Source organism: Poecilia reticulata, linkage group LG21, assembly GCF_000633615.1.
Source record: "Poecilia reticulata strain Guanapo linkage group LG21, Guppy_female_1.0+MT, whole genome shotgun sequence".
Classification (NCBI taxonomy): domain Eukaryota; kingdom Metazoa; phylum Chordata; class Actinopteri; order Cyprinodontiformes; family Poeciliidae; genus Poecilia; species Poecilia reticulata.
Window position 1 is genome coordinate 10,513,250 of NC_024351.1, and position 11,835 is coordinate 10,525,084.

The 11,835-nt window shown below is 39.7% G+C and overlaps 1 protein-coding gene across 10 annotated transcripts in view; it reads right to left on the reverse strand.

Moving 5' to 3' along the window:
* Nucleotides 1-613: 613 nt before the first annotated feature.
* Nucleotides 614-11,835, reverse strand: part of pum2 (pumilio RNA-binding family member 2) — an 18,173-nt gene continuing 6,951 nt past the window's right edge. For 2 of the 10 annotated variants that reach the window (XM_008397555.2, XM_008397552.2), the window contains exons 10-23: nucleotides 11,691-11,835; nucleotides 9,347-9,467; nucleotides 9,052-9,192; nucleotides 8,662-8,955; nucleotides 8,295-8,522; nucleotides 7,774-8,041; nucleotides 7,543-7,672; nucleotides 7,280-7,414; nucleotides 7,016-7,153; nucleotides 6,565-6,690; nucleotides 6,247-6,318; nucleotides 5,282-5,403; nucleotides 3,774-3,966; nucleotides 614-3,168 (exon numbers count right to left, since the gene is read on the reverse strand). In XM_008397555.2, coding sequence (XP_008395777.1) covers nucleotides 3,034-3,168; nucleotides 3,774-3,966; nucleotides 5,282-5,403; nucleotides 6,247-6,318; nucleotides 6,565-6,690; nucleotides 7,016-7,153; nucleotides 7,280-7,414; nucleotides 7,543-7,672; nucleotides 7,774-8,041; nucleotides 8,295-8,522; nucleotides 8,662-8,955; nucleotides 9,052-9,192; nucleotides 9,347-9,467; nucleotides 11,691-11,835 — 2,248 coding nt within the window. In that variant the 3' untranslated portion in view covers nucleotides 614-3,033. Of the gene's footprint in view, nucleotides 3,169-3,773; nucleotides 3,967-5,281; nucleotides 5,404-6,246; nucleotides 6,319-6,564; nucleotides 6,691-7,015; nucleotides 7,154-7,279; nucleotides 7,415-7,542; nucleotides 7,673-7,773; nucleotides 8,042-8,294; nucleotides 8,523-8,661; nucleotides 8,959-9,051; nucleotides 9,193-9,346; nucleotides 9,468-11,690 lie in introns of all 10 variants that reach the window. The other 8 variants (XM_008397551.2, XM_008397554.2, XM_008397558.2 and 5 more) reach the window with 5 other exon arrangements.

The window sequence follows — 11,835 nt, forward strand, 5'->3', positions numbered from 1 at the left end:
TGGCCATAGGACAGAGGTCTGAAAGCTTTACCGTTCAAAGCTCCATTTCTGCCGGCAGTTCACCTAAATGAAATGTTTGGAGTTGCAAATGTAACATGGTCGTTTGAAAGATTACAACTTACATTTTTGATAATTATCTCCTACATATATAACTGTTTTATTCCTGTTTAAGCTTCAAAATAAAGAAACTTTTACAAAAGAAGAGGATGGATACATTTTCCTTTATGGGATATTTAAAAAAGGCATCGTCAAGAAATGCTTGCTGCATAGACACAACTTTAATGAATAGAAGTGCCTAAGTCTGTTTCTGGACAAAAAGATATTAGTTGTCCTGTTGGCTATAAAATTAAAAAGCAGTGAAAACAGTCTAAGGAAAGAAATACATTGTTGCAACTAACATTTTCTATTAAGTTTTTAAAATAGCCAGTGCCTTTTTTGAGAAGAAAGTATCAAAGAAAATCTGCTCCCTCTGTTGGCATATCACATTTTTTTTTACCAGTCTTTAATTGCAGTCCAGAGACGCACATTATTACGGTCACAAATGGCCCACATGCCGCATTTTGAACCCCTTTTCCCCCCGCAACTCAAAAACTGAAGAACCACAACAAATGGATTGAAATGTTAGAAGAACAATTTAATCATACATAGTCACAATTCTGCTTCCAAAAAAAAATGAGTTTGTTTTCTTCATCTAACATCTGGAAATGTACATAAGGCCACCTGAAAATGTACATGACTGACAGTGTGACAAAAACTCATATGTTCATATTTATATAATTGACAATATTTTACATTGCTTTTGCTTACAAGGTTGTGGCTGTTCCAAAACACAGCACTCATCTGTACAAAAATAATTCTCGTCATATCTTGTGAAGTTTCCATGGTAGCAGAGAGGACTAAATGCAACCTCGATTTTAGTAGACTGTCACAAATTAGAGACAAACGGTTGATGTTTCAGCTTCAGTACAAATAGAGGCTGGCCTTTCCATAACAGATTTAAAAAACAAAACAAAAAAAAATCATGCCAGATTGCAAAGCCATATTTTTTTTTTCCTTTAAAATACCACTTGATCAAATAAAACTGTATACATTATATTCAAGGGGAAAGGAGTGATGAATATACACACACATATCTAAATGCACAATTTTTGCTTCTTTTTTTTTTTCCTCCCCTCAAAAAGTGTAAAAGACATCCCATTTACAGCATCAACGTTTACAAATGTACAACTGTACAGACGAAATAAAAGCATCACTACAAATTTAGAGCAAGGCCTGTCAAAAAAACACCACAGCTAAACATATTTTTGATTTAACTAATAATCTTACACTTATTAACTGCACATATACTACATGTAATCTACAATTCATAAGAAGCAAAGAAGCCATCACTACGAGCATTACAGGTGAATTGTATAAGTCTTGATGGCCTTCGCCGGCCTCCACCGCTGCACTTGCAAACCCAACCAAATGAAAAAAAAACAACCTATTTATATATATTTATATATTAAAAAGGAAAAAAAAAAAAGATACAAAAAGTTCTTTAAACATCCCTTTCCTTAAATCATCTCACTACTTCTAGTTCATTTCACCTCAGACAAAAAGATGGGATGAGCTCCACATCACTTTTTTTTTTATCCCCTTCCCGTCTTTTGGACTCTGCTCTGACCTTCTAATCGGTGGGAGTTTCATCCTCACTGCAAGCCGCCTCCGTCCCACCAAATAAGCAACAATATTACTCGTACATAAAGATGCTATACGTCGCTCAACTACTTCTACGCAAGAGATGATTATTCAGTACGTAAATATACTGTTTTCTAGGGCAGTAATCATCTCCAACTACGAGACAGATGTTACACAAAACATGATAAAAAAGGGGGCGGGGGAAGAAACAACAAAACAAAATCATTCCAAGGATTAAAACCCGTCAAGGCATGCGAACGCATTTCCTGCCCCCCAACCCTGCTATCCCCTAGGTAAAAGCTCTCGTTAAGAATAAACCTGCTGTACAACCAAACCTCATGCTCCACTTCTTCTTTATTTATTTTTTTATCAATTTGTAGCTCTTTTATTTATTTTTTTACTTTCATTAACCCCAGAACAACAAACTGCATGAGGGTAAGAAGAACGGCTCAAAAGAACGGGGGCTCCATGAATGCAGCAGCTCGGACTACTTGCCCATAGTACCGGAACGCGAGGCCGACTCGGAGCTGCTGGCGTAAACACGCGGCTCCCCCGACAAAGTCTGGAGGCGAGAAAAAGCCACAAGTGGAACATGAACCCAAGACTAAAGCACCAATCCCCAACGGCGAGCTGAAGAAAAAAAGGTCTGGAGGACCTCAGGGCGACTGTGGCACACACTGCTCACCCCCCAAAAAAATCCATAATCTTTAGTGCCGTTTGAAAACTAACTCATTTAGCTGCTTTGGCATGTGAAAACACACTTGTACTGTGCGTGGGATATTATACAAATATAAAATTCAATCACCTAGAGCTCCATCAGGACAGCTGACATATTAATTCTGGCTAGAAAAACAATAGGAATTGTGTTTCAAAAGAATCACTCAGTTTTGCTTTATAAAGTCACTTGCTGGTGTTAATTGTAAGAATTGTAAATTTCAGCAAATGTGTAATAATTTTTTTTCTACAGAGAATTTACAAGGTAAAAAAAAAATTAAATGTACAATATGAAAACCAGTCAAATACATCGATTACATCATTAACAACGTGCTTGTGCTTTACCCAGGAAACAAAATAAAATAAACAAAACAAATCAGAAGGTAGCCTGCTGACTGTGCAGCCCCTGGGTACTTTTTCAGGGGTGGCAGAGTGGCAGGGGTCAGTTGTCACAGCATTCTTAGGTGAAATTGACTTGTCTTTTTGTTTTTTGTCGTTTTTGGTAAATAGCCCCCCAACCCATAGAAGAAAAGGGATGACCGATCACATCAAAGGCCTATGGCTAAAGGAGCAAGGTCTCACAGGACAGGGGTTTGGGCTTCACACTCCTCCGCTTCTTCAGGGGACCCAGACTGTCGATTACATCAGTCCGTTTGTGGGGCCGCCGATGGGGCCGAGTTCAGAGCCGCCGCTCTTCATGTAGTACTTTTCTAGTTTAGCCAGAATGTGCTTCCCGTATGTGTACTTGCGCAAAGTGGCAATGTGAGGCCGGATCTAAGACAAGGAGACAAAAGAAAACGCATTAGAAATAAAATAAAATAATTCAACTTCAAAACAAGACAGAAATGGGGAAAAATACAAGACATTTCTGATAAACATCAGAGCGTTTTGGCTTTGTAAATGCTAACTTTCTTTCTTATTCATTTTTATTTCCGTAGACTGAGATGGAATAATAAATTAGAAAAAAGTTGAATAAATAAATCATAATTACTACTTCCTTGAATCATTTGCAGACATAAATTTCACAAACCCTTCAAACTTTTCCCAACTCTAAAAATGAATCACCGATTAGCTTTGTGGACACAGATTTATTACACTTTATTCACAACAATTTATTTGACTATTGCTTCAAAGGAGAAAAAAAAAAAAAAAAAAAAGGTGTCATGTTTTGCCTTTACTTGTTGGAAAAAAAAGGAGTGGCACAGAACAGCAGATGATTGCGAACGACGGTTAAGATCTCTTAAGCTTTTGAGAATGTAGCTTAAAAGGTGAGGGGAACCGAGTCATGAGCAGCTGCCCTGCTGCGGTAGCTCTGGCTGCTTTGGATGACTGACATCACGTTGTCATGACGTCATGCACTGCTCACACGCTGCGCTTACCTTGTGCATGATGATTTTCCGCTGAGCAGGCTCTGCCATGTCAATCATTCTCTGGACAACGTAGTTGGCGTACTGGTCCTTCATCATGGTGTACAAGGCGCTGTGGGGCCCGTCTTTCTGGCAGCACACCTCGTCTATCAGAAGGGCCCTCTCTGCACGCGAGGAGTGGATCACACACTTCTCCACGACGTTACTGGGGACACATGAGGTACTGTTACACACAAATCAACGCCTGAGCGAGGGCACGGTTTAAGTGTAAAGCTGAAATCTGGTCTGGATGTCTTCCTTCCCCGATTTGTGGTCAATACAATTTACAGAGATCCAACAAAGTGTTTCACCTTTGTGTCTTATTGCAGATTATCAATTAGATAAACCTATTTAGCAAATGATTACTGCTCTTTGTAGGACTACCGAGTGCAAACTTCACTTCTACCAACTTCAGAACCTCCAAGAAAGTTTGACTGCAAGAAACTCTGATGCTCCTGCGTATTTGGCCCCCACTAAATCACTTCTTCCCCGCTGCCTTCCTGACTGTCCCATCACTACATGCGTCATACCTGCACTATAAACATCTCATTATGGAGTTTCCATGCAAATAATTGCAATCAAGCACTGAAGTCTGTGCAGAGCTTCCAACAAGTGCAGTTAAACGCAACCATGCGCATAAAATCCAACAGCTGTTTTTCATCAATCAGGCCTAGTTGAGCTGCGACTCTTAAAAGTGCAATGGCTCACTTTCCCTCCCCCCTGTCAGTAGTCTGATAAATCCAACTCCACAACTGATTTGCAGCCTAAAGAGCATGATTTCCTTTGGTGGACGGGGCTATATGCAATTTGGAGGTGTGGTCGCTGCTCCACCTATCCCATGAGTCCCGCTCGTAGCACCTCATTTATCTGAATAAAGATTGTGGATTATTCATTTCAGCTGCTTGGAGAGATTCCTTTTGCACTGCAAAGAATGTTACATTAAATTACAATGAGCGCTCTCGGCCAAGTGTAGGCTGATCTGACCCAGATATGTTGCCGCCACCATAATTATCCACCACAATCTAACCACAGCAGGTTTTCAGAAACTCAAAATAGTCAAAGAGCTCTCACGGCTCATCCTACATAATGAGAGACAGGATGAGTTCTTGATTCACCCTAGAAGACCTCATCAGGACTCTACAGAGACCTAGTTTGTTTTTAATGTGATTAAGTTCACTGTAAAGGGCTCAGATGTTTATCAATTCAATACATTTTTTTATGAAGATTTTATTTTAAAGAAATTGGGATTTGGGAATACCAAGTTTGTGGGAGGTTCATTGTAATTTAAAAAAATTCAACATTTACTATCAAAGTAATTCACAGATATAACAATTGAATGCAGTATAAACTAGAAGCACTTCAAGCATTCATAGTATTTTTTTTTTTTAAACGGTGAAATCATTTAAATATTGCTGAAAATGTAACCAGAAATACCTTAAATTAAAACTAATGGCTCTGGGTTTTTCTTTGTTCCCACTTACCTCGCAAATTTATGTTGGCTCAGGACTAAAACCTTTCCTCGAACCTCTGCCACTATCTTGCTCTTGTCCTCTGGTCTGCCGTGCTCCAACACATGCTGAATGACGTAGTTACCGTACTGATCCTGCAGGAGGCAGCGGAGACGTGAGCACAAGCAGAGCAGTTTACAACGGAATTACTCAAAACGAGAAACAGAAAAAAAATCATAGAGATACGATTTTAATTTCAATTCACAATCATGCAAAAAATATTTTCACCACTGGTTTCAACTGGTGAGTAATAATCATGCATTTCTACAGGCTGGCGAATGAGTGACACCCCCATTTGTAGTATGTCGAATACTACATCACTGCGGAAGGTCAGACAAAATAGATGCTGCTGGTTTGGAGGGTTGCTGACCAGACAATGCAACCAATAGCATCTTTGCCCCTTCAGAAATAGGTGATAGTCAGTTATGGGTGTGATTTTAGTGGAAAGATGGGAGACAAAAACTCACCCTCACCAAGCAATAAACAAAGACTCAATTGCCAGTTTTATTAAAGCAGCCATTTGCTGGGAAGCCACAGTAGTCTCCAACTTGATTTTTATTTTATTTTATTTTTTTGCCCTCACATTCATTTCTGGATCAATCTGTTTAAATACGTTTGTGTTGCTTCTTTTTGGAAATTTAGAGCTTTGATGTTTTCAGGAAACTCCAATAAGGTAATTTCAACAAATCAAAACAAAGAGAAGAAAACAGATTGATCAGAATGTGCTGCGGGCAAAATGCGGGGAGACAGACATGAGAGCAAGAAGGGAGGAAGCAAAAGACAATAAAAATGCTGTTCAGTGGGTTAAAAAGAGGTTTGTGAAAGTTGAGAGTTTGATAACTAAATGTTAACATTTTTGGAGAATATATGGGAAAAACAAAAGGAGGAAACGGGAGAGGAGAATGGGGACATCCGCAAGAGAGGCAAATTGCTCTGACCTTGAACAGTGCATCACGGGACACTGTATAATATGTTTTGGGTGTCATCTCCAATGAAACGCCTTGATATTTCTAGATGGAATAAGTGAGGGGGGGCAGGGTGGATGTTTAAATAATCACATCAAGATGTCATGACAGCTAACAGTTCAATTACATTCATCTTTAGACTTTTACACGTATCAAACCACAATGACAGTGAAATGCTCAAACATGGAGGAGACATGCAGAGACCACAGGACACATCTGACGTCGCACCTTGCAAACAAACGGTTACAGCTTCCAGGTGTGATTCTGAAACTACGGAGTGGATGTGCTCACCTGGCCCAGCTGTTCAGAGTGCTGATGCAGCTCCTCCAGGATGGGCAGAGTTTGCTCCTGAGTGCAGTGCTCCAAAATCCTTTGGATCACTCGGCACCCATAAGGATGTGTGGAAAGAACAAAAACCTTCAAAACAAAACAAAACAAAACAAACAAACAAAAAAAAAAGAACATGATCAAGACTGATTTTATTAATTGGGGTCTGAGTGACTAACTGTTCTCACTCTCCATTCATCAGTGGCCACCTAAAAATGAAGCTGAATATGCAGGATTTTGATCATTTGAGATAATTCCTGGCTCTTTGCCCAATTAAATTAAACATAATTCTAAAATAAAATTAAATATCAAGTGTGGCATTGATATTAAAAACATTGAACATACCCAACGGGGGCAGAACTTTTGTTGATGCTGATAAACTTGTATAAAAATAATAAAATAGCAATCATGCTACCTGTCCCTGAAAGGCATCAATGATGAACTGCAGAGCCTGAGGCTGGACGCATTCAATGCATTTCTGCACCACATGGTTCCCGTTCTGGTCCTTCACACATTTTAACACGTGGCCGTCCAACTCCCGAACAATGTCACTCTGAGGGGAGAAAAATAAACAAAAACACAAACCAAGAGGAGATATCATGGTTAAATTGAAGTTAAAGTCTGTGAAAAGATACATAAATTAAATAGAAAAACTGTTAGAAGAGTAAAGCTCACTTACAATTACCTGCTGGTCTGAGGAAATGGACTCCAAGGCTTTCTGAATGACTCTGCAGCCGTACATCTGCAGAGCCAGGGGGAGGACATGCCCCCGAATGCGTGTTGCCAAAGCCAGCTTCTGGTCTGCACTTCCAAACTGTGAAGAATAAAAAAACCATTACAATAGATATATTATGCAAAATGATAAAACTTCATTGTAGTAGTGATAAAACAAAAAAAAACAAAACAAAAAAAAAGAAACCCCCTAAGATAATGTTTCCAAACCTCAAAGAACTTCTGGATGACATAATTTCCAAACACATCAGTCATTAGTTGATACGCTGCTTGAAGAATCTCTCCAAACACCATCTGCCTCTCAGCAGGCGTGGCCCTCTCCAGCTTCTGCTGAATAAACCTAGTAGCAACACAATAATCAGAAGTAATGGTCACATTGTTTGGTTCCCTTTTCAACAACAAAAAATTAAAGTTAAAAACTTAAAAGTTTTAGTCAGTCACCTGGATCCGTGCTGGTCTTGAGAGAACTCCACCATGTGTCCCGGTAAGTCACGGAGCTGGAGGTTCGGGAAACGGTTGTTCCTGAAATCTTCGAGGAGGCGGCTGCGTCCAGAAGGCATGACATCAGAGCGGCTGTAGCGGGGTCGAGAGGGCGGGAACAGCTGGCTGCTGGAGTTGAACAGGCTGGACGTGCTGCCAGCGCTGCGATATTTGGCCTCGGCTCCTGGAGCAGCAGAAATGTAACGCCCGCTGCCGTTTGTCAAGCCACCTAAAATATTTAAAAAGGTTGTTTTTTGTTTTTTTGCTGAAATGCAAAATGTATGTACACTTCATACAATTTTGGCTTAATTAATGTTCAGAGTCTGTTGTTTCTTTAGCAAATGGTCCTTTTTGAGTCAGTATAGTCCAGCTAATGATTAATCAATTACTAAATTAGTTGGAAATGATTTTAATCGATTAATCACGTTTCAGCTCTACAAAAATTTGAGACAAAAACATCTGCAGAGCATCCGTATGCTTACCTAGGTGAAGGCTGGAGGATGACCCGTGAGAAGAGGGCAGGGAGGGTGGAGGAGTGAGCGGGGAGTGACCTGGTGTTAAGCCAATCGGACTGGGTGAAGAGGAGTAACCCAGGCTGTTGTAAAATGGTTGACCAATAGGGGTTAAACTGCTGCCACCACGCTTGTACAAGTCAGAACTCGCCAACAGAGAGTCCCTGCGTGACACACTGCTACTGGTTGAACTGGACACTGGTGGGAAAAAAAAAACAACAACACAGGACCAAAGTTAGAAACCTTGACCTAAAACAAAACTAAATGCAATGCCACTGATAAATTGCAGATAAATCATTAAGATGGTGATTTTTGTGCTTGTTGTTCATCCACTGACCTGAAGAGCCAAAACCTCCGAGAGCAGAGCCCAGACCCACACCGAGCGAGCCACCTGTGCTGCTGAAGCCCAGGGAGGAACTGGGCGGCGCACCAGAGGTATGAGAAAAAAGAGAGCTGCTCTGGGAGGTGTTGGGGACCGATCCAGAACCGTAGAACGAGCTGGAGGTCAGGCCGCTGCTGGGTGGGGGGGCTTGCTGCTGCTGCGGCTGAGGCTGAGGTTGAGGCATGGAGCGGTATAGACCGTTGGCTGGGGGTCCAGACATGTTGTTACCAGAGCCGGATGCAGATACGGCTGCTGCCGATAAACGTTGGTGTTAGTTGGATTCATTTCATGAAACACAAAAACTCTGCCCGCCAACATCGATAGCAGAGGAGAACACGCTCTTACCAGCCTGCGCTGCTGCTGGGTTAATGAGGAGGGGGGTTTGTACGAGACGAACCGGGCCGCCCAGACCAGTCCGAGCTCCAGGGCCCATCACCAAGGCTCCAGTTTGGTCGTAATAGGCGGCAGGGGCCAACACCTGGTAGCCTGGGCAGAAAATAAAATAAAAATAAAAGATTAATGTTGGCATGAATTAAATTTAAGGCCTTAAATGTGCTGCTCTTTTAGAATCACAAAGAGAGAACAAATGGCTATTAAAGATGGCCAGACTGTGCCTGCCTGAGTAAAGCCCTGTACTAACCAGGCATTCCTGCGTAAGCTAGGGCCGGGTTTGCAGCAGCAGCTGCAGCTAACGACTCCTGCTGACTTTGTTGACCTTGTCCCGGTGTAAGAGGTCGCTGGTTGGTTCCTGTGCGCATCACCTGGAGGAGATAAGAGAAAAATTTTTAATGATTTTTTTTTCCCACTAACTCAGTCATGTGTTAGTGGCAACTTACTCCTTGAAATGCAAATCTTCACTTTTCTGTCCATTTAAAAAAAAATTAACTTTTAATCACATAAGTGGTTGAAAGGTTGAATTGAAATTATTTAATAAGGGACAGTGCATATTAATCAACATATTTAGCCACAAGAGCGAATTTTCATCTGTAGACCGCTGGCAGGTTGGTAGTTAAAGGAAAGAAAAATAAAAAAAGCACAAAATAACAATTGACACTAGGCCTGTCACGATAACAAATTTTGCTGGACGATTGTCTAAAAAATTATTGCCATAAACGATAATATTGTTTCAAGACCTTTTGACACTGATTTAATGGAAATGACTAATAATGCATGCGATTTTCTGCCATAGATACACTTTATTTTCAAAAGAACACATAACACTGGAACTCATGAACTAAATAAATCAACCAAAAACAAAAATAAAATGGTTTCTCAGTCTCCATTAACAAAAAACGTACTTGAATAAAAACTAAACAACATAAATTCAAAGTGGAAATAAATAATGCATTCATCCAAGAGTGCAGATTATGAAGTCTGTATACTATATTGCCCTTCAGTAATCACTAGATTTAAATAGAGAAGATGGGCACAACCCACTACCTAATGCAATAGTTCACACTACACCATTTTTTGCCCCTATTTTCCCCTTACAACAATCTTAGATCGGCCAACAATCTAAGGACATTACACTAAGGAAATGAGGAAGGGAAGGTCAGTGGAGAGCACCGGAGTTTAGCCTTTTTTCATTCAGTGTCATCAACAGAAAGAAAAAACGGCAGGAAGAGACGATAAAGCCGATAATTAAAATGAGGTCGATAGGTTTGATTTATCGTGTGATTAACTGATTTATTGTTTATCGCGACAGACCTAATTGACACCCACATTGAGGTAAGTCATACCCATAAAAACAAACATCAAACATTTGTTATTTTAAAATGTGTTATTTTGAAACATGAATACAGTTTAGAGATGAAGTCTGTGTGCTTGACCCAGAATATCAGGTTTTCAGACAGCTCTGACAGTTTCCAGGAAACAGTTGTTGATTTTTTTCACATTTCACATAATTATGTGGAAGAAAATATAAAAATGGTTTGATGATGCTTTACCAAGTGTTTTTTTTTTTTTGTCATCATCATTTGAGCCCCAAGAGTAAATCTTTTGTCGAAACACCTTTTGCTCAGTCCTGCAAGTCTTTTAAGGACATGTCTCTGTCAGCTTTGTACAGCTAAGCAGCAAAATACAGTCCTTCCGTAGACGATGTTAGACTTTGACTAGGCCATTTTTACATGGATATGCTTTTAACCTCACTAACCAATGTGGCTCTGGGTGTACAGGTCCTTCTCAAAAAATTTGCATATTGTGATAAAGTTCATTATTTTCCATAATGTAATGATAAAAATTAAACTGTCATATTTTAGATTCATTGCACACCAACTGAAATATCATCAGTAAAATCATCAGTATTAAAACAATAAAAGACCTGAAATATTTCAGTTGGTGTGATATGAATCTAAAATATATGACAGTTTAATTTTTATCATTACATTATAAAAACTAATTAACTTTATTACAATATGCTAATGTTTTGAGAAGGACCTGTATATTTAGAGGTCAACCTCTGCCCAGGCCATGTGACGAATGGTTTGCCACATTAAATTGCAACATGCAGGTTGCATGCAGGCAATGGATACAACAATAATCACTTATGAGTCCTCAGAATATTATAATTAAAAGTTTAAATCTTGAACTTGTGTCAATATTCCAATGATAATACTTTGCAGCAGTACAGTTTGTATCAAGAAGCACTGATTAGAAAAGCCAAAAGTCAATGTGAAAAAATACCATAAAAGATTTCAGATTTTTTGCACTTCAGATAACAAAAAGCGTTTTCTTTTTATAAAAACAAGAAATGTGTAGTTTAGACAGTGAATTCGTCTCTATAGTGTATAATAATTTTTCATTGGGGTAATAAAAAACAAAAAATCTTTCTGAAACTTTTAACAAAATCTGTCTGTTCTTTTTGGTCAAAACAAAAAAACACTCCCTACGAAAAGCTGTAATCACCCTACTATCCAAATTCTGAGTAGAAAAAGTGTGCCTTGAATCAAAAATGTTTAAAACAGGAAGTAGAACTCCTTTCTTACCTGTGGCTGGCCTGGTCCTGGTCCCTGGTTGGATGCTTGCTGATTAGCCGAGTGATTGGCAGTTGATGCTGCCTGCTGCTGGAAAAGATTGGCTGGATACACACCCCAAGGAACACCGTAGTACTGTGGTGGGACAACTGTGGGG